Consider the following 27,996-nt stretch of genomic DNA (forward strand, 5'->3'; position numbering starts at 1 on the left):
AGCAGACACTCTTTTGAGAAATGTATTTTGGAGCGCATGAGATGAGTGAAATGTGTTTAGCTGAGCTTACAAATGTTTCATTTGCCCACGCAAACGTGATCTTGCTTTGGAAGTGCTGAAGAGGGGGGTTTTGCTCTCTATTTGCAGGCGAGCAGCAAGCATGAGCTTGGCAACACAGCACTGTGAGTGGCAGGACCCTGTGGTCTGAACCGCCTCTTCAGCTGACTTTCCAAGTGGCGAGGCGCCGTTGATCCTGTACCATGGAGGACTGCCTTCACACCTCCTCTGAAAACCTCTCCAAGCTGGTGAGCTGGGCCCACAGCCATGGGACCATCTGCAACCTCATCCCCAACCTCAAGCACCTCCTCTCCGAGGGGTCCCACGGCAATCTGACTGCCATGTGGGGCTGTAGTGCCGGCCATGCCTACCACTGGCCCCTGGCTGCCACGTGCCGGGCTGGATCCCAGGAGCGCGTCTGTTTCCAGGACAGCCGCAGCTTTAACTCGGACAGCCCCAGCATGCTGGGGGTGCCCTCGGAGGTGCAGGCCAGCCCCCTGGAGCGATACCCAGGCCGGTCGGGCAAGGCCAAGCTGGATTGCACCCGCACCCGTGACTCCTGCGACTTCTCCTACTGCAGCGAGCCTTCGGAGCTGGGCGAGCCCGTGGAGGAGTACGAGGATGAGGCCACCCTCTTCGACATGGTCTGCGAGTCCTCTGTCACCGATGAGGACAGTGACTTCGAGCCGCACACTCAGCGGGCCCCCGCTGGCCCCCGCAAGCGGCCAGCTTCCAGCCAGCCCACCGCTGCGCAGGCCCAGCCTGCTGACGAGGGCGGTGGCGAGGTGCTCCTCAAGAAGATAAAGCAGGAGCTCCCCGAGGACTACTACATAGTGGCCAACGCTGAGCTGACTGCCGGCGCCGACGGGCCGGCCCTGGCGCTTACACAGATGTCCAAGCCCAAGCCTCAGACCCAGGCCGGGCCCTCCTGCCTGGGCCCTGCCAGGCCCCTGCCGCAGCCCGCGGTGTGCCCCGACCCTGATCCGCAGCACCCCTCCACCTCCCCACCCGGCCCACCCCGCCTGGTCGCACAGCGGCCGCTCCGGGGCCCCCTGGCCTCCCCAGCACGGGGGGCAGGCAGTGGCCCCGTGGCTGCCCTGCAGGTGCCAGCCACCAGCTCCAACGCCGCCAGCGCCGCCTCCGGGAAGCCCATCAGCATCCCGCTGTCAGCCCTGCAGCTGCCTGGTCAGGAGGAGCCGCCGGCCGAGGACGCCGTCCCGCCCGCCCCGCAGGCGGCCCCCGGCGGCGAGGTGGCCAGCTCGCCGTCGGTGAGTGCTGAGCCTGAGGTCAGCTCCAGCCAGCAGCAGCCCCCCACCGTCCCCACCACCACTCCTGAGGCTGCGGCACAGTCAATGCCAGGTACGACATCGGGTGGGAGCTGAGGGGCAGTTCTGGGGACTGGTCGCCCAGGCATGGCTTTGGGGGAGGGTGCATTTGCACAGGGGTGCCCTGGTCCTGCGGCTCGTAAAGTCAGTATACAGAGAAACAGTCATAGCGTCATAGAATCATAGAACGGGTTGGGTTAGAAAGGACCTTAAGATCTTATAGTTCCAAACCGCCTGCCATGGGCCGGGGTGCCTCCCCTGGAAGACAACTTGGAAGACCTCAAATGAGCAAAGTCTAGGAGCAACCCCCATGAGAAACTGTACCTCTGCCATAGGGAAAGCGCTCTTTGAGGACAGGTTTATAGGTCCAGTTTAGGTGCAGTTCTGTCTTGGGAGAGGGTGTGCAGCCGCTTTGCCGTGTGTATGGGACAGGGAGGACATGAAATATGGCCATGCACACTTTTGATGAAGCAGAAAAATGGTCTGAATCAAGGGAGCCTAGAGTTGGGGGCCAGGTGTTTCCTTCCCCCTGAGAGAAGAGTGGTGTGTGACATGGAGAGGCAAAAGAGGGCATAAGGACAGTATTGAACGGTTTCCCTGACCCGTAAATCAGAGCAGCTTCCAAAGAGAAGGAAAATCACAGCCTTAACAATGATATTGATAACATGCAAACTTCAATCCAAGAGAAAAGAAAATAAAAGGGCAAGAGTTTTATTTTTTTTATGGGAAAGTGGAAGTTCTCATACCTCATGCCGTTCATTTTTTCATACCCTGCTGCTGTCAAAGCACCGAGAATTGGGACCATCAACATTATCAGACAAAGAGCACGTTAAACCAGTGTACTTATGCTGAATGATTATCTGATGTACAGAATAACTCAGTGTTGGCTGTAGATCTTCTAGATGGGGGCAGAAATCTGTTTCTTGGGTGGATTTGCTGACTCCCTCTGGACCTGAGTGCACACAGTGCTGGCTTTGCTCTTCCAGCTGGTGGGCTGTGCCATCCTGGGAGGAGGCCAGGGTAGGAGCAAGTTCTCCATCTGCTCCCTTGCTGGTTCAGTCTAGGAGTGTCTGTCAGACAGAGTAGCACTAAACAGTGGAGGGGGTGGAAAACTGCCTATATGCAGTCCTTGTGGCAGCTACTGTAAGCACTAGAAACAGTGACTTTAACAGCTTGGATGCTACTTCAACATGGACTCCCTGAAACCTGATTGAACAGTAGTAAATCTGTTAAGTGTCAAGAGCCTGCAGGTCTTGTTGTCAAATAAAACAATGGGCAAAGTTAAATACCCAGTTTTGCCAAGTAAAACTTCACTAACCATTAGAAGTTAGAAAGAATAGTAATTGTCTTAGTTGCAGCAAAGCAAATTCTTTGGGACCCATTTCTGCATGGCTGCATCTTTGAGATATTACTTTGCAGTAGTCCTGTCATGTAACATCCTTTGTGAAAATTTCCTCACAAAACCCCACGTGGTTTAGAACTGACTGCTCAGCTAAATATGAGAGATATGGCATGACTGATGTCAATCCAGATTGTATGGTAAACCCATTTATTCTGCATTCCTCAGTTCATAGCATATCACTGCTTTATATATTCGAGCTGGTTTCTACCAGCCTGCCTCTGCAACTTGCTTAGTCTGAAACTTGCAAGCTGGGACAATGAAATAAAAATCTAGGCAGAATTTGTCCATGTAAGTGTGTGTTATTTGGGAGAGTGATTTACTTTCAACAGATGCATTAAAAAACCCAAACCCTTTCAAACTGCTTTTACTAGGTCCTCAGAAACCATACAAGGTAAGCAGTTATTACTGCTTAGGGTTAAACCTCACAAGTTGGACACAGTGCCACATTTTCGCATTTATGGTTTCCAGAGAAGGGTAGGTCCATGTCTAGCATCTCACTGTGAGGACAAAGCAGGAATGCATTTGAGTTTACACCCACTGTGTAAATTAACCCTCAAAGCCTGCTAGCGCTTCTTGCAATGTGCTAGAAGGTCTCAGCATGCTGTCTAGATTCCAGCTTGGTCAGTTATGTTGTCAGTACTTAAATTTCTTGTGTTTTTCTCAGAAAGTGTTATACAGTTCTCCTCAGCCTGGTATAGCGTTGCTGTTATATGCTGTTACTGTACTCAGAGGTAGCTGCATTTTAAGTAGGATAAAATGACTGACGTATGGCTAAAACTTGATACATCAGTAAAGTCTCCAGTTTCCATAAAGCCTGCTCCTTTGGGAAAGTGCTGGCATTAATAAATCTTCAGGTTGCGGAAAAGTGGGCAATGTTGGCAAGTGAATTCATTACAGATGTGTAACCCTGCACAGCAGATTCTTGTAGATAAAATGTGGAGGTCTGATTAAAGACTAGTGTAGGGTGATTGCTCATGTACAGTGATTTCGTTAGGTCGTCTCTTAACAAGGAGCAGTGCACTGGAATTGGTGCACGATATATAAAATTCAATCAATAATGAACTACAACAGGATGTTTATTTATCCTGTGTAAAAATATTCCTATCCTGAACAGATAGAAACAAGGATGAGTATAATTCTTACGTTAAAAAAAAAAATAAGCAGGAAATTACTATACTAAGGAGCCTAGAGCATTTGTTAGTTTATAGACAGTGAATGCTTGACAAATAAACAAAGGTACAGTTGCAAGTAAGTAGAGGATTTAAATTCTGCGTTGTTCTGTACAAAGTGCGGCTTAATTTTAAAATAATGTGTGAAGCCTTGCTCCTGGTTCCATTAGAACTGGTTGTATGTTTATGACGTCTTTGCAGGACTAAGGTCTTAAATGAGAAGTTATGATTAAATGTTGTGATCTAACCAGCATGAAATACTGCTTTGAGTTTTGGTTTAAGTGACATATCCTTGCATTTGTATCAGACACAGCTGATAGTTTCCATGCATAGTAATCTTGCAGGTTATGAAAGTTTGAGTGAGGTTTTCCATTAAATCAAAAATCTTAATAATGTTATGTTAGCTTAGGGCAGTTCAAGCTGCATTACACTTTTGGACTAGTTTCTCTTTCAATTTTTTTTTTTTTTTCTCTTTTACTCTGTTTAATTAAACTGTGCCAAAGCAGGACCTTTACAAAGGTATTTTCATGTCTTAAAGGTGAAGTGGCATGCCAATGATAATTCAGTGAGCTTAGACGCTGATTTCTGTTGATTTCAGGTCTCTGTCTAAGCTTTGTGAAATATACTGAATTATTTTTGTTAAAGCTCAGCCCTAATAAGTAGACGTTCATCTGTGAATTTTCAGATTGTTCCTTACCACTTAGCAAAAGCCTTCAAGCGTAAATGTAGATACTATTTAGCCTTTTTTTTTTCCTTATAGAAAAAAATGAAAGGATTTACATCTGATAGGACAGAAATTTTTGCAATAGTGGAGAGCACAGAATTTCTGCAATTTCTGCTTTCTGAACAGCGTCTTTTTTCTTTTCCTTTTGCTAATACTTGGTCTGGTTTTTATGTCTGAAAACCAGCAAAGGAGGGCAAGGTAGGTCACATCAGTGGAAATGGAAGGTCAGTAAGAAACACAATGCTTTAGGTTGCAGTTTGTGCAACCTAGAAAAATTAGTGACATTAGGATATCTGAAGCCATGAATGGAAAAGATTTGGTGTTATTGCAGAAAAAAGTGGTGACTATGGCTTAGAGGAGGATATTGGTTACTGTGAAAGAGGGAGTTTTGATTCTCAGAGAGATAGGTCTCACTTTGTAAGCAGAATTGCTGAAGTATTTATGAAGAATACTTACTTGTTTCCTGAAGACTGAGGATGAAGATGTGCTTTGGATTAACAAGACAGTGCAGCAAGACATCTCTGGTCCAACACTGTAAATACAGGAACAAGGATTTCCATGAGGATACACTAAAATACGTCAAATCCAAATGTACAAAATATGCAGAACGCAAAAAATAGTGCGTAGAGAGGGAAAATAAAAAATCCAAAAAATGAAGTGACTAGGGTTGTTGCTTCTGCCAGACATATGGCAAATCATATTATCATATTCTGTGTGACCGTCACAGGGCCTTCATGCATATCCATTGCTGAAATTGGCAGGCTTTTGGGTGATATTTGCAGAGTTTGGAAAGGAAACAGGCTGTCCACAAGCACCACTGCTTTCTTATACAGCACGCTGCACACTGTCTCTCTGCCATGGTAACCAAACGGTACTGGAGGTTGAATGCATGCCGTGATGGATGGTGCACTGGTCTGTGCTGAGGGCAATGCTTTGCCTTGGCCTTGCTGACTCTGATGTCTCTGATGCCTCCGATGCCTCTGAGCTCTTGCTGTTCTTTATTTTTTTGTTTCCTGTATCTGTTATGTGAAGTAATCAGTGCCTGGTGATCAGCTTAGCCTAGTGACTTGGGCAAAGATCTAGCTTTTTTGCCCTGTGCTCACATCACAGGAAAGTGTGAGCAGGGACTGCAGCCTTTCATGAGTGGCACCTAATATGTCTTGACTTTCACTCTGTTTTCAGTGTGGACATCCCTGTCTGTTCCATGTGTTCATGGAATATCTCTATCTGATTATGACCATTATAAAATGCAGTGCATCTGCATGCAGTGCAAATCTGATGTTGATGTAGAGCTTTCTTAGGTAGACTATTTTGAAGTATTTTTCTGCAACCAAAAGAGCTAGGACCTCTTCCTTCCTCTTTCTCCCCCTCTGCAATTGTGAGGGTTTAAATTAAGGGGGAGCTGAGAGCCTCGTGTGATCATAAGACTTGCGAATTAGGAGCTGTTAGATGAGCATCAAAATGTTACAAGACTTAGAAGAGAAAGAAGCCCCCCACATCTCATGAATTGCCAGTTTTAACTAGGTTTAGCTTAAACTCCTGAATCCCTGTTCACACTGCAAGGCAAAAAAAAAAAAAAAAAAAAGTGTCAGCTAGCACATTCCAAAGGAATGCAAACAAGGAAGAGTCTTCTTTTAGAGGTTTATAGAGTATTAGCCATACATACACAAAGACCAAACCCATCCCAGCTGTAATCCTTCCAAGTCCAGTGGAACTCTGCCATGAATGAATACAACACAAAGAAAGTCACAAAACTTTATGTAAGCTCTTCCAAGAACACTCAGATACTTGCTGATCAGTCTCTGCATTTGTAATTTACATACAAAGATTGATGGCTTTTGGCTAAAATGGGTGCTGAAGCCTGCCTCCAGGGACATGACTGCTGAATGTGGTGAAGCAAACAATTAAACGTGTGTAGGGGTCAGACAGTCTCTTCCTTTTTGTGTTGTACTAATGAGTACAGGGCCCACTGGTGTATCTTTAGGTCCTATGATTTATATCTATTCTTACTCTAGTAGCTGAACTAAAAATAATAAGTGCTGAGATACATAATTACTAAGAGCATAGTGCTTTTTTTTTTTTTTTTTTTTAGGTTGGAAGGGCCTAGCTTATTTAGAAGAATGAAATCAGATCATTATAGTTTTAATCATCAGGAAAAGGAAGGTAGTGGGTTGATTATCCACCTCCTGCACTGCAACTACCTTCTTTCTGATCTTGCAGCATGGATTTGCCAGCCCACTCATACCCTTAATTATCTGTGTTCAAATGCTGTTAAATTATAAAGTAATGTTTGGGAGGCTTGATCTTAAAAATTCTGCTAATGGGGCTGATACTGCTTATCTTTACAGCATTGTAAAGGATTCCTCTTTAAAACTGGACAGGACCATAAAAAGGAGAATTCAGCACTGGAAGTAGTTGTCTGTTTGCTTTTAACATCTGAGTACACAGCATTACAGTCAAATAGAAGAAAAACTGAAACCATAGTACTAATAATTCTAATACAAATGAGTATGTTTTATGAAGCTGGTCCTACAGGAAGCATTTGTCAAGTTAGCAATTCTTGCAGAATACTGAAATAAAGTCTCATCAGGTATTACAACATCTTTAGATTTTCACTGTCATTAAGAAATGTGTTTATCACCATTTCAGGATTCCACGTGTATTTTCTATAGTGGAAATTCCTTCCAGACACAGAAGGCTTATTCCAGCCTCTTTGAAACCTTGAAGACCAGCAGTGAACTTGTCATATACAAGAGAGATCTTCCTGCTTTCCTAAATACTATGTAATTATGAAAGCAACTATGCACACAAGAGTTTAGGCTGCTGCTTTTCTTGATGTCAGTGCTTGTTTCCCCTGTTCACCATGGACCTGCAGCACACAGAGACACTTCCTGGAAGCAGCGTTACTGGATATATAGATAATTTTGGAGGAAATGAGTATATTATGAGTATTCATGCTGAAAACAGATTGGTGTGGGAGACATTTAGAATAGAATAGTTAGGGTTGGAAAGGACCTTAAGAACGTCTAGTTCCAGCCCCTGGGCACGGACACCTCACACTAAACCATCTCACCCAAGGCTTTGTTCAGCCTGGCCTTGAGCACTGCCAGGAATGGAGCATTCACAGCTTCCTCGGGCAACCCATTGCAGTACCTCACTGCCCTCACAGTAAAAAACTTCTTATGCATGTCTAACCTAAACTTCCCCTGTTTAAGTTTGAAACCGTTACCCCTTGTCCTGTCACTACAGTCCCTAATGAAGAGTCCCTCCCCACCATCCTTACAGCCCCCTTCAGATACTGGAAGGCTGCTATGAGGTCTCCACGCAGCCTTTTCTTCTCCAGGCTGAACAGCCCCAACTTTATCAGCCTCTCTTCGTATGGGAGGTGCTCCAGTCCCCTGATCACCCTCGTGGCCCTCCTCTAGACTAGTTCAAACAGTTCCATGGGCTTCTTATGCTGAGGACACCAGAACTGCACACAATACTCCAAGTGAGGTCTCACAAGAGCAGAGCAGAGGGGCAGGATCACCTCCTTCGACCTGCTGGTCACGCTTCTTTTGATGCAGCCCAGGATATGGTTGGCTTTCTGGGCTGTGAGTGCACACTGAAGCCAGCTCATGTTCATAATCTCATTGACCAACACCCCTAAGTCCTCCTCCGCCAGGCTGCTCTGAATCTCTTCTCTGCCCAATCTGTAGCTGTGCCTGGGATTGCTCTGACCCAGGTGTAGGTGCAAACCTTGCACTTGGTTTGGTTGAACTTCATAAGGTTGGCATCAGCCCACCTCACAAGCGTGTCAAGGTCCCTCTGGATGGCATCCCTTCCCTCCAGCATATCAACTGAGCCACACAGCTTGGTGTCATCGGCAAACTTGCTGAGGGCGCACTCAATCCCACTGTCCATGTCACCAACTAAGATGTTGAACAAGACTGGTCGCTACACCTATCCCTGCGGGACACTGCTCATTACCGGTCTCCAGCCGGACATTGAGCCATTGACCACAACTCTTTGTGTGCGGCCATCCAGCCAGTTCTTTATCCACCGAGTGGTCCACCTATCAAATTAATGTCTCTCAAATTTAGAGATGAGGATGTCATGCAGGACAGTGTCGAATGCTTTGCACAAGTCCAGGTAGATGACATCAACTGCTTTACCCTTGTCCATCAATTCTGTAGCCCCATCATAGAAGGCCACCACATTGGTCAGGCAGGATTTCCCCTTAGTGAAGCCATGCTGGCTGTCACCAAGCACCTTGTTGTTTTTCATGTGCCTTAGCATGCCTTCCAGGAGAATGTGCTCCAAGATTTTGCCAGGCACAGAGGTGAGACTGACTGGTCTGTAGTTCCCTGGGTCATCCATTTTCCCCTTCTTGAAAATGGGGGTTATATTTCCGTTTTTCCAGTTGTTGGGAACTTCACCTGGCTGCCATGATTTTTCAAATACGATGGCCAGTGGCTTAGCAACTTCATTTGCCAGCTCCTTCAGGATCTGCAGATGGATTTCATCAGGCCCCATGGACTTGTGCACATTCAGATTTTGAAGATGGTCTCGAACCAGATCCTCTCCTACAGTGGGCCCAAGGTCTTCATTCTCACAGTCCCTGCATCTGCCTTCCAAGACTTGGGTGGTGTGGTCAGAGCATTTGCCAGTGAAGACTGAGGCAGAGAAGTCATTAAGAACCTCAGCCAGGGTAGCCAGTTCTCTTGATAGCTTCTAGAGAGGGCCCTTGTTGTCCCTAATCTGCCTTTTATTTGCAGTGTACCTATAGAATCCCTTGCTGTTATCTTGAACATCCCTAGCCAAGTCTAATTCTAACTGGCCCTTAGTTTTCCTAACCTGGTCCCTAGCTTCCCAGACAACATCCCTGTATTCATCCCCGGCTGCCTGTCCTTGCTTCCACCTTTTATAAGCTTTTTTTTTCCCCTCTAAGTTTCCTCAGCAGCTCCTTATCCATCCAAGGAGGTCTCCTGGCCCTCCTGCTGCACTTCCTTCTAGTCTGGACACAACACTCCTGAGCTTGTAGTAAGTGATCCTTGAACATCAACCAACAGTTTTGGGCACCCCTGCCCTCCAGAGCTATATCCCATGGAACCTTACTAAGCAGGTTCCTGAAGAGGCCAAAGTCTGCTCTCTTGAAGTCCAGGGCAGTGAGCTTGCTGCAAGCTCTTCTCACTGTCCTGAGGATCTCGAATTCGACCATCTCATGATCGCTGCAACCAAGGCTGCCGTGGAGCATCACATTTCCAACCAGCACTTCCCTGTTGGTGAGCACGAGGTCAAGCATTTTTGACGATGAGCATTGAGTTGTATTCCTAGAGCAAAAGCTGCATAGGCCTACTGATCCTGTGTAATAGGTGAGGAATGGGAGTTCCCATGCAGTCTGTGGGAACTGCTTGCCTGTAGCTAGGACGGAGTTTAATCTCTACCCTCAGAAAGATCTATTGCAGCCAAGCTCCAGCAGTTTTTAAAGATGAAGTCTGTAAAGCATGCTAAGTTCAGCTGCCAGACAGTCAGGAACATTCTCTGGGGTTTTGAATAGAGAAATAGCATCACTGTGAATTATTGACACGTCGTTAAATGTATGTTTTTAATTCATACTACCATAGCACAAACAATATTAAGTAAGATGGTGTGTCATATTAAAAGAGGAACTGCCTGTTTCGATGAACGGTTGTGTTCTGGAGCATCAGTGCTCATTTCAGACTTGGAAATGTACCCTCTACTCCATTACCCCAACAGACAAGACAGAAAAGCAAAAAGTAGGAAGCAGAAGGGAGGAGCAGAAAACAATCATTTTTGCAAGACCATCATCATCTAGGTGCTATGCTCTCCATTTCACTAAAGGCATCCTAAACAAGATTAAACATTTCTGTGCAAAATGCTGTGTTTTGTGATACTGGTGTATAAAGGAAGAAAATAAGGACTCTAATAGTTCCAGCTGTCTTGAAAACATGGAAGCAACTAAGGAAACTGGACAAATCTGTAGTGAACATCACTTCATTTTTAGGAAACAGGAGATTATTAATGTGGTGGGTGTGTTTTCTTTGTGTGGTCTTTGCAGTTGCTTTGTTTAATTTGGAGCTATTTCCATTTTAGGATTTGTGGGTCTTTAAGTAAGAAAAGAGAGCGAAGGCAGGATCAGATTGGGATCTGCAGATGAGATGCAGCGCAGCAGCCAGAGACACTCACCCTGGAAAGGCCTCAGACATGCGCTTTTGCACTTTGGATGCTGGAACAGAAAAGGAATACAAGATCTGGTGGTTTAGGTCAGCATAGTTTCTGAGAGAGTTTTCCCACTTCGGATGAGGCTGGTACTTGAGTAAATACATTTACAGAAAAACTGTTTATGTATTCAAGACCAAAGTTTCTAATAGCAGCAGTAAACTTCGGGAAGAATTGTTTTCACCTGTATCCATAATGGGAGCATGCCATTTTTGCATGGGCTGTTCTCTGAAGCCATCACACAGTCACTTCTTGTATCTCCCAATTTCTTCATATGTAAATTATTATCCTTAGTGAGACTTGTTCTGCCATGTCATCTTCTTTTTGTGCTTGCAGTGTACCTACAATGTATTTGAGCATCAAACAGATCAGTAAAAATTTCTGAGTGTATTTCCTGTCTATCTAAGCAAGATAATGATTTTAAATACAGAAAATCATGTTTGATTTTTCCAGAAAACAAAACAGAAGAATGCTGGTAGATATTTTGTCATGGCTGGCAAAGCGCTGGTGCTTCCTAAAACATGCAGATCCTGGAAGCATTGAAACATGCTGAAATCCATCTTTCTTTGATGAAGTATGCTTAAGTGAATCATAGAATCACACGGAAAAGATCTCAAGATCATCTAGTTCCAACCCCCCTGCCATGGGCAGGGACACCTCACACTAAACCGTGTCACCCAAGGCTCTGTCCAACCTGGCCTTGAACACTGCCAGGGTTGGGGCATTCACCACTTCTTTGGGATGTTCCAGTGCCTCACCACCCATATGCCCATGCTGTTTGCAGGAAGTGTCGAACTAGGCTATCAAATCAGAACCGAGAGAGAGAGAAACTGAAATGTCTACTTCCCTTGATGAATCTTGCTAGGGCACTCCACAGACTGGTCACATAAAAGGTGCTTTCAACATTGTTTTTTCTGGACAGCTTGAATGTGTCTAGTAGCCTCTGTAGGATGAGTAGGCAGAGCAGCATTTTGATTTCCCAAATGAGTGCATTTGGCTGGAGCCAAGCAGTGTTGCCCTGCAAAAACGGTAGGATGCTGCTGATCACTTGAACTTTGTGGTCCTGGCTGCCACTGAATCCTGCCCCTGCTGGAAGCCGGGAACAGGGTTTCTTGCATGCATGTCATGTAAAAATTGGTGCTGAGGACCTTGTTGAGTCTGATGAAAGCTTTATGTTATGTTCTTAGTTATACATTGACCATTAAGTGTGTTAGCTGCATCTTACTTCTAACATACACCTGTCACTCACACTAATTAAACAGTAAGTGCATACACACAGAGAGAGAAATACTGTGTGTATTCCCGTTGATTAAACTCAGGATGATGGCAGTGACACTGTGGTCTGTTGTTGCTTGTCATTAACTAGGTCTTCATAATGAAAACATCACTTGAAACCATACAGCTATGGATTAATAATACTTAATCGCTTGCTGTGGGAGAGTCCTTGTGTGGGAGAGAGAAAGGGAGTAAGAAAAAAAAAAGCTGCTTTTTTTGTTCAGAGAAGGGAAAAAATTATTCTGAGCTATTCTGACTCAGGTCACATCACCCCAGTGCAAAGCTGAATATGCCATATTACTGATTTTTTTCAAGCAGGGCATTCCTGTACTCAGAGATCAACCATGTGAAAAATTCATCTCTGATCTTTGAATAACTTGCTTTAACTTTCTTTTTATACTCACCTCTCTCCTAACTGGGTGTCTGCCTCATCTCTGCTTTACTGCTGCGGGTGGTCAAGGACAGTAGTATGAGTGAGACACAGAAGTATGGATGGTTTTGTATGGGAACAATTTAATTTCATCCACAACTTGCAGCACCCTTCTGATTGTGGTGAGCTCTATCCTTCAGTCATGTGCATGTGCCATATTCCAGGGATTTTTCATTGTCATTGACTCTTGGTAAATGGAGTACTGGAAGTTGTTTGGGACTTGCTGTCTTACTGACTATACGTCCAAGAAAACAACAGTCGGAAAAACTATTATTTGCATTACAGTGCAGCATTCATACCTGGATGCTGATATATGCTTTGCTTTTTTGCTCACAGATTTACTTTTTTTTTTCTGCCTGTATAGTGTCTTTTTGCTTCTTTTTCCTCTCCAGATTTCAGATCACCCTTAGAAAACTTAGTTTGACAAATAACTCGTCCCATTTACCATTCACTTGTACAGTTGTTAGACTAGTTATTGTGCTAGTACATAATAAAATAGCTATATATATGTATGACATACATCCAGAATTACATCCACTAAATTACACCCCATGTCACCTCTTACATGAATTAATTGGTGTTGGTTTTGGTATGAACTCATTCAGGAGCAGGGGAACTGGTTGTTCATATCCAGCAGAGAAGGACAAAATTATTTTTATGGAAATAACAATACAATCCCAGCAGAAAAATTTTGACAACATAATTACAGAAGAGAAATAATAATATTCGGAGTGACAAAATGGGGGGGTGTGTGTGCGCTTTGTGTACATAGCTTGAAAAAAAATTGAAATTACTCAGTTTATTTACAGAGACTTTACTCAAGAAGAGCTGCAAAATGTGACTAAATCTGTTCATTTAAACTTTCATAAAATAAGTTTAAACATTTATTCAAGAAATAAACTAATTGTGCTATGAACAACAGCCTGGTTCCTGGTGAATGTGCATTCCTTATCTCTGCTTCTCCTCTCTGTACAGAATTTCCAGCTGCTCCTTTCCAGCCTTTTGGGATTCCTTGTCCTGGCAAATGCCCGGACATGCCGTGGCTAGTCTGGAGCAAAGTGTGTGCACTTTGGTCAGCCATGGTGTGTGAGCAGCTGCCTGGCAGAGTATCTAATGTCTGAGGTCTGTGGCCTTTCTGCATGTTGGGATGTATTCCTGTCTCTGTCCTCTGCCCAGCTATTGATTCTCCCCCAACCTTGTAGGACCTCTACATCTTTGGACTTCCACTCCTCCTTAATATGGTGAGACTTGTGTTTGCAAAGGTTAAAGTGAAATTTAAAGTTTACTTTTTTTTTCTGGCATGCAAGGAGAATATGCTCAGCACGGGTTGAAAACAGGAAAGCAGGCTAAAAAATCCACCTTAGGAGCTTGTTTGACTCTCAAGTGCTGTGCTTCATCCTCTCTGGAGATTTGTGTAAAGAGCTTTTATTTAAAGTCTACTCTGTGACCCAGTGAAGACAAAGGAAATACGTATGTTAGAAGTGTGCACTGAAACTAGTTAGGCAGGGTTGTAAATTGTGAGCTCTTCGTAGAGTTTGTACCCACCATAGGTTACTTCACTCATACTGGAGAATATACAGTGTGGAAATGTAAAAGGAAATTGGTCTGGTTGGGCAAAATCACCAACAGAGAATCTCAGAAATAAAATTGCAAGTTCAGTAAGAACGCAATTCAAATACATTACTAAATAAAAGATGGGTGTGAGAGAAAAGGTGCTGAAATGCAGTTCTGTGGGATGCGTGTGCTGAGATGTTGTTATCAGAAGTCAGTGGCATGAGCTCTCAACACATTTCTTATTACCTGCAGGAGGTAGTTCAACCAGAACAGAAAAGGGTACCTTTTGATTCACTACCACTGGCACTTTAATAAAATAAAGGGAGAAATATCTGCAGTCTCTAATAAGCAATATATCAACTAGCGCTGTCAGCCTGTGTAGAGAGCTCTACAGCATGATTTATTATCTTAATTACAGTCATGTGGGCCTCATGCTCTTAAGTCTGAAACTGCTCACATTCTCAGCTTGATTTAAGAATGTGCTTTGGCCAAGACTTAAAGTACAGCTTATTATGATTAATGTAATAAAATATTTATTACATACTCCTTTCCTTTGTTTCACTACCCTGGTTAGACTGCCTCGTTCTGAATCAGTGATATAAATTAGATTTCATATGATTAGGATCCTCATCTGTTTCTAATCTGTCTTCAGTGTTGTTCTTTTTTTCACATCCCTTTGTTCTGATTTTCCCTTCTCTTCCCTCATCTTTATTTCCTTCCCATACTTCTCAACTCTGCTTCTCAGCTGCTGTCTGGAATGAATCAAAGGCAGGCAAACTTCATAGCCCTGTCTCATCCCTTCGAGACTTCTTGCATTGCTTTCTCAAGTATTAAAGTTACTTCTTAAATGCAGTAAGGCTGAAACTGGTGGTGGGCTGCAGATGGGAACCCACTGAGCCTCTGGTGATGTGGGTTAGCATGTAAAGAGAAGACTGAACTGTAAGGGTTACATGTTTGTGTCCCATTTCTCATTCTTCTTCCACAGGGTCTGCAACTGCAGACAGGCATAGAATTCCACTGTACCAAATCTTCTAAAATGCTGTTTAAATCTGTACCTGTGATTTTGTGCAAAGCAACCCACTTGTTAAATCGCTGCCTGAGCAATCGGGACTTGCGAGATCTGTTTACACATGTTAATCTGGTTTTCTGTATGAGCATGTAAAGGTGGAAACCTTTTGAAAAATGTAGCTTTGTGGTTTTTTCTTATGTTAGAAATAAGAATTTGCAGTGATAATTTTTATATTTCCCCTAACGCTTCACTAATTTTTAAATGATAAGCTAATTCAACACAGGAGGTGTTTCTTAGATCTTTACTGTCATTTTCTTCATAGTTTTGATTTTTCCTTCTTGTTTTTTCTTTTAGCAGCTTTTGAATTGAGTCATCTTATACATACAAATGTTATTCAGTTGTGCTACTCTTACACCTTCTACACATACAATGACTTAGTCCAGTTGATTTCTACATTTCTACACAAGCATACACTTAAATACAGGGACCTCAATCCAGAATTCGCTTAAAATATGCTTTGGTGAGTTGGAAATTTATTAGGGGAAAAGCAGGTATTCTGCTGAGTGTCCGTATGCAACACCTTCTGGACTGGTGCCAAGCATAATCCTCTTGGAAAATGATTGCATTGCTTCTGCTGTACATCATCCAGTTCCACTTCTCAGGGTGGGTTAGACAATCACTGACATACCCCTTTAATTCTGTGTGCCACAGATCATAGAATCATAGAATAGTTAGGGTTGGAAAGGACCTCAAGATCATCCAGTTCCAACCCCCCTGCCGTGGGCAGGGACACCTCACACTAAACCATCCCACACAAGGCTTCATCCAACCTGGCCTTGAACACCGCCAGGGATGGAGCACTCACAACCTCCCTGGGCAACCGATTCCAGTGCCTCACCACCCTAACACAAAAGAATTTCCTCCTTATATCCAATTTAAACTTCCCCTGTTTAAGTTTTAACCCGTTACCCCTTGTCCTGTCACTACAGTCCCTGACGATGGAGCATTCACAGATTCCTTGGGCAGCCCATTCCAGTGCCTCACCACCCTCACAGTAAAGAACTTCTTACGGATATCTAACCTAAACTTCCCCTGTTTAAGTCTGAACCTGTTACCCCTTGTCCTACCACTACAGTGCTTAATGAAGAGTCCCTCCCCAGCATCCCTATAGCCCCGCTTCAGATACTGGAAGGCTGCTATGAGGTCTCCACGCAGCCTTCTCTTCTCCAGGCTGAACAGCCCCAACTTCCTCAGCCTGTCTTCATACGGGAGGTGCTCCAGTTCCCTGATCATCCTTGTGGCCCTCCTCTGGACTTGTTCCAGCAGTTCCATGTCCTTTTTATGTTGAGGACACCAGAACTGCACACAATACTCCAGGTGAGGTCTCACAAGAGCAGAGTAGAGGGGCAGGATCACCTCCTTTGACCTGCTGGTCACGCTCCTTTTGATGCAGCCCAGGATATGGTTGGCTTTCTGGGCTGCGAGCGCACACTGAAGCCGGCTCATGTTCATTTTCTCATCGACCAACACCCCCAAGTCCTTCTCCGCAGGGCCGCTCTGAATCTCTTCTTTGCCCAGTCTGTAGCTGTGCCTGGGATTGCTCCGACCCAGGTGTAGGACCTTGCACTTGGTTTGGTTGAACTTCATAAGGTTGGCATCAGCCCACCTCACAAGCGTGTCAAGGTCCCTCTGGATGGCATCCCTTCCCTCCAGCGTATCAACCGCACCACAGAGCTTGGTGTCATCGGCAAACTTGCTGAGGGCGCACTCAATCCCACTGTCCATGTCAGCGACAAAGATGTTAAACAAGATCGGTCCCAACACCGATCCCTGAGGGACACCACTTGTTACCGGTCTCCAGCCGGACATCGATCCATTGACTACAACTCTTTGTGTGCGGCCATCCAGCCAGTTCTTTATCCACCGAGTGGTCCATCCATCAAATTGATATCTCTCCAATTTAGAGACAAGGATGTTGTGTGGGACAGTGTCAAACACTTTGCACAAGTCCAGGTAGATGACATCAACTGCTTTACCCTTGTCCATCAATTCTGTAGCCCCATCATAGAAGGCCACCACATTGGTCAGGCAGGATTTCCCCTTAGTGAAGCCATGCTGGCTGTCACCAAGCACCTTGCTGTTTTTCATGTGCCTTAGCATGCCTTCCAGGAGAATGTGCTCCAAGATTTTGCCAGGCACAGAGGTGAGACTGACTGGTCTGTAATTCCCTGGGTCTTCCATTTTCCCCTTCTTGAAAATGGGGGTTACATTTCCCTTTTTCCAGTTGTTGGGAACTTCACCTGACTGCCATGATTTTTCAAATATGATGGCCAGTGGCTTAGCAACTTCATTCGCCAGCTCCTTCAGGACCCGTGGATGGATTCCATCAGGTCCCACGGACTTGTGCACGTTCAGATTTTGAAGATGGTCTTGAACCAGATCCTCTCCTACAGTGGGCCCAAGGTCTTCATTCTCACAGTCCCTGCGTCTACCTTCTAAGACCTGGGTGGTGCAGTCAGAGCCTTTGCCAGTGAAGACGGAGGCAAAGAAGTCATTCAGAACCTCAGCCTTCTCCAAATCCTGTGTAGCCACTTCTCCCAAAAGCTTCCTCAGGGGGCCTATGTTGTCCCTAGTCTGGTTTTTGTTTGCTACGTACCTGTAGAATCCCTTCCTATTATCCTTAACATCCCTGGCTAGGTTTAATTCTAACTGGGCCTTAGCCTTCCTAACCTGGTCCCTAGCTTCCCGGACAACATCCCTGTACTCTTCCCAGGCCGCCTGTCCTTGCTTCCATTTTTTATAAGCCTCTTTCTTCATGTGAATTTTCCTCAGCAGCTCTTTATCCATCCAAGGAGGTCTCCTGGCCCTCCTGCTGCACTTCCTTCTAGTTGGGATGCAGCACTCCTGAGCTTGTAGCAGGTGATCCTTGAATATCAACCAAGTATCATGAAGTAAATAACATGCTTTGAAAGGACATTATTTCACTGTATTGCTAAAAACTCACAGGTAAAAAAGAATTTTTAACCTGAAGAAAATAATAGGCAAAAAATATCTCTTGTCTTTAGCCTTAAAGTGAAATCAGTGCTTTGATTTTTCTAAGTGGGGTTAGCTGTAAATTGGTTGGAAATTATTAAAACATTATATGGCTTAACAGAAAGCTGCATGCTCAACGTAAAGACGACATTTGTTTCACATTGTTGAGAAGTGTTTTGCCACTTAATCAACTCTACCAGCACTCCAACAGCAGTTGACCTGCTTTTTTTTAACCCAAGCTCTGGAAGAAGAGCAGTTACGTGTTAAAAGTGAACATAGCTGAAGAAAGTTTAGTCAGTTATTTTGAAAGGAAAGGGGTTTCACTTCTTTTTCAAAGTTTTCTAGTATTTTCTTAGGTTTGCAATATAGGAAGCTCCATGCATGGCTTTTACATCCTCCACTTCTATGAAGAGCTGGGTACCTTAACTTCAGTCAATTATATAAGGGTGCAAAGGATTTCTTTTTATAAACCTTCTGTAAAGTTAAAGCTAATATGGAAATGAGAGAGGGATAAGGCAGAGCAGGTAGACCTGGAGCTGTTTCCAGGCTTGGTTATAATACAGGTGACCAGCTGTGAGCTGAGTATATTTTGCCTGGACATCACCTAAGTACCAAACACCTTGTTTTTCCAGTGCTGTTGCAAAATATGTTCAGCTCCTGCTGTTTTCAGTGCTGTGCCCTGCGGAGCAGCTTTAGTGTCCTGCTGTCAAGTGTTGCAGTGCTGGAGCTGTTTTTCCTGGGAAAGCTGGAGTTGATGTATTTGTTCCTGCCAAATGGAGGTGGGATCTGGGTAAACGTGAACTGAGCAGCCCCCCTGTCGAGGTACAGAGGAGACGTATCCCATTTTGAATTGCAGCAATTCACACCAGTGCATCACAGGACAGCTTCAAAAGGAGACAGGAAACTACACAGGCTCATACCCCAGAAATACCACTGTAAGTAAGTGTTCAGTGGAAGAACAAATATGAGCTAAAACTACCATGCAGCACTTTTTCACTAGCCCTGACAAAACCAAAACCAGACAACTAGGTAAAATGAAGATCATACTGTAAACAAATGAAAAAAAATAATAATTTAGAAGATGCGCTTTGAGAATCTTTGTGTTGAAATAGCTCAGAGGTGCTGTACAGTCAGATGGAGAAGGAGAGGAGCATTGTACCCTAGAGCACTGCTATTGTGAGCTACTAATTAGTGATTGCTGGTATCCACTGTGTAAAAGGTTGATCTAGTCAGTCATAGGAAAACATAAACTCTTAATCCCTTGTCATTTTTCTGTCATCTGAGAATCATGTAATAGTCACATTAATATTGATGTGAATTTATTGTTGAGTTTGCCAGCAAACCAGCCAGATTGCACCTTTTACCTTTTCAGGCTGTTGTGATGAGAAAGTAGTGAGAGTGAACGCAAACTGAAAACCAGCACTAGTGTCTGAGTGAGTGTATGTTTATCAGATCATCCTGTACCTTGCCAAAGGTGTACAGATGACTGAGGTCTATTTTAGTGACTTTTATTTCCTTTTTTATATGGAGATACCACTGTGCAAGTATTTCCATGCTCATTTGCTGGCTGTCTATATCCTTTTTCCTTTGACAGAAGCTAAAGCTTTTTAGAGTCATAAAATATTTCACTGATAATTTTGTTGATGAATTGAAGCATAATTTGTTTTTGCCAGAAAACATAACATCTTTAATAGATTTTGATTACTGAATTTCTATCATGCTATTGATTTTACTTGCTAATGAAAGTCTTTTCTGATAATGCGAAACTCCATCAAGCTCAACTTAATGTAGCAGAAGTAGGGAACTTGAACTGTTAAACAATATTTAGTAGCAACATCAGATGGGTGGGGCAGAAATTCAAGAAGTAGTGCAGAAGCACTTTCTTCTGCTCCAGGAATCTGCATTTAATAAGTTAATCCTTTGATCCTGTATTGTTGAGAAGCTGTTAGATTTAAAAACCTGATGAAAGTTACCAGGCAGTCATAGGGTTTTCCCCCCTCTTTTGACTCTGACTCACCAAGCCTAAGCTTAAATAAGTATCATTATTATAGCATAGGAAGTGAACATTATTTGGTTTTAGGACTTCCTAAAGAAATTATTATTGGTTTATATGAAATAATTACATTAAACCATGTGTGGTTTTTACTTAAGCCTTTGACTCCTGTTCATGTGTAGGCATTGCCCTGAGGAAGTTAGTCTGTACCAGACACTGCCAAAAATATTTTTCTTCAAGTGTTTAGCTCTCCCTGTCTCTTAATCTCAGGGTGTTTTTGCAAATGCTCAGAGGCACTTCTGCCAGGGAGACCTCCTGCTCTTGCCTTCACCTTTGCTTTTTGCTAGTGACACGGGAGAATGGCTTCACCAAATTATTCCTGTGATGATACAGTGAAAACCAGCTGTCAGCTTTCTAAGTTGTGCATGCAGAAAGAGGACTGATACTTGGGGATGCTGTGGCATGCAACAGTGGCATTCAGCTGCCCCTGACAGGGGAGCTATAGCACTGCTGCCAGGAGGGCACGTTTGTCAGAGGGTCCCCCAGCCTTTCACCACTATGATTTGGCCATACCTTTCTCTCCCTTGTGCAAAGGTGAGACCTCAGCCCACTGCGTTTGTTAACTTGAGAATGTTGTTTGCCTGCAGATTCTTTCTTGAAACAGGAGGAGACAGGAGAAAAGAACGGTAGAAGCAGGCTGTGGTTTACATTAGCTGTTTTAGTAAGCTGCATATGGCTCATAGATTGGGTCGCTGCTTATCAATAATTGCAGAGCAGGGGCAAGAACCAGTCTTTAAAGTGCTGGGGAGTGGAGAGAGAGTGCTTAGCTCCAGTGTGGAGATACATGTGTGTGGTTAACTAGGTTTTTTCACCTGAATGAAAGTGTTTTGGTGGAAGCAGGTCTGCTGCAGAAGCATTTCCTTGTCAGAACACAAATTGGGCAGAGAAGACTTTGCCTGGTGATGTGATTACCACCAAAACACACACTTTACTTTTAAGTATGTCTTCTGAGTTCTCACTGCCTACCTTAAACAGAGTTTAATACTGTTTGCAGTAGTAGCTCAGGTTCATGACTTCCACTAGTGTTACAAACACACTCTGAACATCTGTCTGTTGTGAAAGCAAGTGCCTTTCCTCTGACAATACATAATTACAGGGGTTATGTCCTTTTCAGGGAGTCTGAGTGTGTGTATTTGTGTGAACTGAAATAAAACCAACCCTGAGTTTGATAACTCTGCTGATATAAGTCTTGGCTGTGTTAAGATCAGATTATGAAAAGATCAGAAGACAGCTGTTGCTCTGTGGGAGGGATCATTCCATGGTTGTGGGCTAGCCTGGGACAATTGGTTCCCACTGGGTTGTCTGTTTTATCTCTTTGTTGCATTTAAACTTGGACATGTAAACCACTTGTCAGTTTTTCAAATTCTTAATTGGGAGTTTACACCAGATCCCACAGTAGGGTGGGTTTTACTGGTTTCTGACACATTCTGGTATTTTATTTTTTTTTAATGAAACTCCAGTGTGGGATCAGATAGGAAACAGAAGTCATCCAATCAGGTCCTTTGTGCAGGGATGCAGCTGAGGGGTCAGGACCTCAGGAAATGCATAGCTAGTCAATTTATTTTATATGTTTCTGCACCTAGTCTGTAAAACAGCGGTAACAGCACTACCAGCTCCAAAGGCTGCATTATGACAAGGAAAAGGCATTAAGGATAGCTTGGCTTTGTAAGATCAGTGATGACAATAACTTTTGGTTGGTTGGTTGGTTCAGTCTGTTTCACTAGCCAAGGCATATTAGACCATTAAATGAGAGTTATGTGTCTTCCTACAGCGTAACAGCAGACACCTACAGAAGACTGTAGGAAAGGTGCAAGCATATATGACACATCTCCACTCTCCTATCTCTGGGCCTTCCTGATACAAGGGTGTTCTCTTCTATTGAGGAGCGCTTTGTGATTTTTTTTCTGTGCTCTTCCCCAGTTTTGGAACCCATGCACACTGAAGAGTTGGACAATGATACTGTGAGCAGTAGTGGAGGAGCTAACGTGGAACCCCACCTGTGTTTTAAGTAGTTTCCAGCAGGACTACAGAAAATGAAAAAAAAAAAAAAAAGAACTAAGCTCTGGCCAAAAGAGCTTTTGGTCTGTACTCAGCAAGATGCAGCAAAGTGAGACCAAGCAAACACCTAGAGCTGTCACATTGGAAATGTGCACTTAATGGGACTTTTTAACAATTACACATACTCTTTTTTTCTTTCCTTGGGAGGGGTTGACCTATGAAGGAGACATTCCCTCACACCCTCTGCTCCCCAACCAGGCTATTTACAGTAGAAGTAGATTCCAGGAATTTTGAAGATCTGCAATATCTGTTCAGTGCCCTTGAAAGCACCCCACTGCTCGTGCTGGGAACCAGCTTGTTGCTGCATATGCTTTCTGTGGTTTGCCTGTGGCCACACCACCCTGAGAACTCCTGATCTTGTCAGATCTTGGAAGCTAAGCAGGGTCTGGCTCAAGTCTTGTCCGAGGTTAAACAACTATCTAAGAATACCACCACAAGATTTTTCCCGAGGATGGACAGTCATGAGTGGCAGGGTGTGTGGGATTGCATGGGCAAGCTCCTAGTCCAGTTGGCTCCTCCAGTGCTTTGGAACTTCACTCCTGAACAAATGCAAAACTCGGAAAGATTAGCAGAACACTTAAACAAGGTGTGCTGTCATCCCAGCAATACCAGAGAGGGACAACTTACTGCAGTGTGCTGAGGCTTGGCCTACGCCTACAGAGCCCTGTTCTGTAAGGAGCAGGAGAAAGGTGTCTCTGGATCTGATGGCAAAGCAACAGACAATGCAGCTGCTAAAACCCCAAGCACAGCAGCTCCCCCAACTCCAGTGACAAGTACAGCAGCCATTCAAACCATGACACACTCCCATCTCAGGACAAGAGCATTCACTTTCAATACCCAGATACAGATATGAACTTGTACCTTAACAGTTCTCCCAGCTTGTCATATCCTTACTATAACATGAACTTTTTCAAAAATTCACTGTGATGGCACTTGGGACGCCTTAGTTTTGAATTTTTAGTAATTTAATTACTTCATGTAGCCTTTCTTTATGTGTCATTCTGGGTGGATTTGTGAGGAACAAAATGACAGTACAGCAGCCTAATCTCCTCTGAAAAGGTTGCAAAGCCATGTGGCTAGAGCAGAAGCAATCAATGCCAAATATCCAGATTATGGTAAGGGCTTTGGTTCTGTCTCTGCTGATTTCCTGTAGGCACAGTATAGATGTGTACAGTAGATGGGTTTCTTGTACATATTTTACAAGAACCATTTTCAGGCTGCATCTAGAGAGTAATTTTTGTGGCCAATTTGTCCCATTGTATAGGAGGGATGCAAGGTGTGCCTGGTCTTAGGCACTGTACTGTTAGTGATCCAGATGGTCTAATAGTACTGGGTATGGCTGGAGTGGAGTTAACTTTCTTCCTAGCTACCCATACCCTGATATGTTTTGGATTTGTGACTAAAACAGTGTTAATAGCACACCAGTGTTTTGATTGATGAGCTGGACTTTTACAGTAACAAGACCTCTTTCAGTCTGTCTGTCTGGCAGCTAAGTCTAAGGTAGGCAAGAGGCTGGGAGGGGACAGCCGACCCAGACTAACCAAGGGGATATTCCCTGCCCTACAAAATCATGTTCAGCAATAAAAACTGAAGGGAGGATTTTGTGGAGGGTGGCGGGCATTGCTTAGAAATTGTCTGGGCATTGGTCTACTTGTGGGAGGTGGTGAGTGACTGCCTTTGCATCACTTGTTTGTTGGGTTTCCTTTTCTTATTTACTTCAGCTATTGAACAGTTTTTGTCTTGACTCGCAGGTTCTCTGTCTTGCTCTTCCTGTTCTCTTCCCCTTTCCTCTGGGGTGGGGAATGAGCAAGCGACTGGGAGGTGCTCAGGTGCTGATCAGTGTCAGCCACCACAGTAATAGAGAATTAAATTATGAAATTAGCAGAAAACACAAAGTTTGGCAATATTAAAAGTGTGCCTGGATACAGTTTGTGTCTTCATGGCAGCTGGTGATGGATTATATGGTTTCTTTCATCACTATGAAATTTCCTTAGTTAAATAAAAAAATAAGACTTTGATGACATGAAGAATTATATCTCCTCCCTCAGCTATCTTAGGCTATAAAGAGCTGTCTTAGTTAACACTCAGCTGCACTGTCTGCTTTTGCTGTGGGTGAAGAGCGTATTCCGATGATGACAGTAGCTTAGCTGACATCTGGTAACTTTGTCTGTTTCAGACTCTGCCTGTTGGGTCTTGCTGCCTCCCTGCATTCATCCCATGCTATGAGATACCCCTGATATTTGGGCAGTCTCAAAGTAACATAATAATCCATTACCACCTGCCTTGAGAAGTAACACACCACAGCGCTGCAGGAATGCAGTGTTTCTGGGGTACTATTTCACTCATGCAGGTTCAGGGGATCTTTAATTCAGCATGAGTTTTATAACTGTTAGCTGCAGATATGGCAATTTCCTTTGCAGATTAAGGAAAATGCCATAACATAAATGAATGACTGGGTGTCACTGCTGTGTTGTGACAGGCTGTCCTCTAAGAAGTAGTGATTGATGACATGTATAAAATCAAGCCATTATATGTGCTGTTTATATTGAAACAGTGCTTAAAATGTGGGCTGTCAGTCAAAGCACTGATTACTTACACAGTGTTGTAGTCAGTGGTGGTGGGTGGAGTGAGCAAGGTACCAGAGTAAATGTTTGTTTCAGAGTTTCAGACAGCATTGTCTCTTTATTTCCAGCCTGCATCTAGCCATAATAGAAGGATCAATCGTATACATTGCCTAAAGCATGAGATGTCACTGTAGGCTGCTAGGAGCTCTTTGATACTGACATCAGTATTAAAACTAGTTTCAGAAACAGGCTGAGTAACCTTTTCTTCTTCCCTTTGAGCACAGTTTCAGCAAACCTCAGTGCTCTGTGGCAGCATTTTTGATGGCTGCAGAAGCCTCCAAAGGTCTCATCTCAGTCCCCCGCTTCTCTGTGCTTTGCACAGGATTTGAGGATCCCCCTCAATAGGTTTCACTAAGTGGATGCAGTAGGTGCCTCATGGTGAAGACACAGGAACTGGTCCTGGGTGGTATTACTGCCCTGTTTTTGGCAAATCCTAGGACAAGTTACTCCCCGTGCTTCTGTCCACAGCTGTGGTGTGGAGGCAACGGGATGAACTCATCACTCTGTAGATGAGTAGAAGGAAAAACTGCCCATCTGAGCACTGATGTTTCTGCACCTCCTGAAGCATTGCAGGTGGGTTAGAGAAGGGCCTGCAGGGCCTTCCTTCAGAGCCATCTTCCTTTCTTGCTGTATCCCCCATTTGTAGGCTTGCAGGACAGCGTGAGCACAAGCAATGAGCATCTTAGCACTGCTGCAAAGCATGGGTGTGCTATGTGGCCTGACATGAGCTTGGCATGACTGGCAGAGAGGCAGTGGGAACTTCATCTGGTCTCATACCACTTTGTAGTGTGCATATTGGGTAGAAAACACCTGGCAAGTGTGCCTGTACCAATGCTGACAGGACACCAAAATGTGTGGGGTTTGCAATGAAACAGAACAAAAAAGAACTGGCTTTTTTCCCCTCTTCTGCATATTAAGTGGAAAGAGAAGAAAGAATGTTCCATTCACAATTACAGAGAATAGTCAAAACAATTAATTTTTCATTCTTTGAATTTGCTAAGACCATTAAGTTTTGTCACATTCATGACAGTTCCACCTATGTGCTTGTAAGCTGCATCCTAGCACAGATAGTTTGCATGTGCCAAGAAAACAGTCTTTAAGCACACACATCACTTACATGTAAAAAGCTTTTCCTTTTTATGCTTATGATTAGCCCCAAAATCAGCTGTCAATAGCAACCACTGTAGTGATAGCACCTGCATCTTGTGTTTTGATATGTCACTGATTGTAAGGACCTTTGAGTATAGCCTTATAGAGCCATATAAAGTTTCTGTTTCCAGATTTTACTTCAAAATGAAAAAACTTGGTCACAACTGTACTTCTGCTCTCGAGGTTCAGCTTAATTATGTGGAGAGACTGTGTGATCATGTTTTCCTTCCGTATCTCCTGATGTGAACATATAACGATATTTGTACATTTGTAACTTACACATTCCTCTGTAGTATTTTTACCTGCCAACTCCTTTGTTAGAATGTGCTGCATTATTTTTTACTGTACATTTTTGTCTATATTTATTTAGATCTTCAAAAATGTGTCTGATTAAAGATAGTTTTTACTGTCATGAATATGATGCTTTAATTATTTTTTGTAGAAAAAAGCATAACCAGTACAACCTCTGGTTTCACAAATGAAGCAGTTCAGATTGTGTTTATAATTTGGATTGGGCCTTGTACACAGCATTGGGATCCACAGAAAAACCTTGCATTTGTTCTAAAATCAGATTGCCTCTAATCACATTATTTCCACAAATCTCCGTGCACAAAACCATGCCCCAGTGTCATGAGGAGCTCACTTTGATTTTATGACATGCTGTAGTACATTTGTGAAACTGACTTTTTCAGTCATGTGACAGGTATGTAATGATGTTTTCCAGTGCTCTTTGTGGAACTGATTTTTTTTTTTTCCCTTCCTTTTTAAGGAAATCTGTTTTGGAGAAAAGCACATTGCACAAACTCACTGCTTCTGCCTTCTTTTGTCTTTTCCCTTTTCCCTCTTCCAGACCAGGATGAGAGGGCGGCTGAGCTCAGCAGGGAGCAGAATGAGAAGACCATTCGCAGCACACAAACAGCTCTCCGCAATTTCCGAGAGTTTCTTATCTCCAAGTACCCCTCTGAGACACGGGAGATCTATGTCATTCCCTGCAAAGAGCTTGATGCCTACCTTGCTTCCTTCTTTGTGGATGCCAGACAAAAGGATGGTTCTGAATATGAGCCAAACAGCCTGGCCAACTACCAGTGTGGACTGGAGCGGTACCTCAAAGAGCACAGGTATGGATACAGTATTACAAGGGATAAAGAATTCAAGAGGTCCCAGGAAGCTCTAAAGCAAAAGCAGATAGAGCTGAGATGTAAGGGGAAAGGAAACAAGCCACACAAATCCATGAAGCTCACCTTTGCCGATGAGCTTATCCTGCGCAAGAGAGGCTTATTGAGCCGGTACAATCCGGAAGGGCTGCTGAACCTTGTATGGCTAAACAACACTAAGGCATTTGGACACTGCACAGGTTTCCATGGGTCTACCCTGAAGTGGGGAGACATCCGGCTGCGGGTGACGGAGACTGGGTTGGAATACCTGGAGTGGATGGGGCCAGACAATGGAGACGTCAATGCAAAGAGCAAGAGGGGTGGGACGGACTCCCGGGTGTATGCCACCCAGCACTCCCCACAGACCTGCCCTGTGCAAGACTACAAGGAGTACGCCCAGAGGCGGCCTCCAGCCATGCGCTATGAGGATGCGCCATTTTACCTGTCCATCAAACCCGTCGTCAACTTGGCTGCACTTCACTGGTACAACTGCCAAGCCCTGGGGAAAAACAAGCTTGCCAAGATGGTAAAGACGATGTGTGAGAAAGGCAACATCCCTGGCCGGAAGACCAACTTCAGTGTCTACCAGAGCTGTAGCACCCTCTCAGAAGCACAGAGCAACCAGCTGGTGCTGATCTGCAATAACCTGAGCCAGCAGGCTGCCCAGTCCGTGGCAAGCCACTCCAATACTGGCAACTTCATAGTGTCAGCATCCTATGACTCCTCCTCTGACACAGCTTGAAAGAGGGACATCACCC

General features: G+C 44.1%; 1 protein-coding gene across 1 annotated transcript; it reads left to right on the forward strand.

Annotated features, from left to right (window-relative positions):
* Positions 1–161: 161 nt before the first annotated feature.
* On the forward strand, positions 162–27,984 carry KIAA1958 (KIAA1958 ortholog). Its single transcript, XM_065662665.1, has 2 exons — positions 162–1,416; positions 26,935–27,984. The coding sequence occupies exons 1-2, from the start codon at positions 261–263 to the stop codon at positions 27,978–27,980; spliced, it is 2,202 nt and encodes a 733-aa protein (XP_065518737.1). The 5' UTR covers positions 162–260; the 3' UTR covers positions 27,981–27,984.
* Positions 27,985–27,996: the final 12 nt, after the last annotated feature.

The sequence above is a fragment of the Lathamus discolor genome, chromosome Z (assembly GCF_037157495.1).
Source record: "Lathamus discolor isolate bLatDis1 chromosome Z, bLatDis1.hap1, whole genome shotgun sequence".
Lineage (NCBI taxonomy): Eukaryota > Metazoa > Chordata > Aves > Psittaciformes > Psittacidae > Lathamus > Lathamus discolor.

Excerpts from the sequence above, each read along its gene's own strand:
- KIAA1958 (XM_065662665.1), top strand. The coding sequence starts at position 261 with ATGGAGGACTGCCTTCACACCTCCTCTGAAAACCTCTCCAAGCTGGTG. Across the intron at positions 1,417-26,934 it reads TGCGGCACAGTCAATGCCAG|ACCAGGATGAGAGGGCGGCT; the intron begins GTACGACATCGG and ends TCCCTCTTCCAG.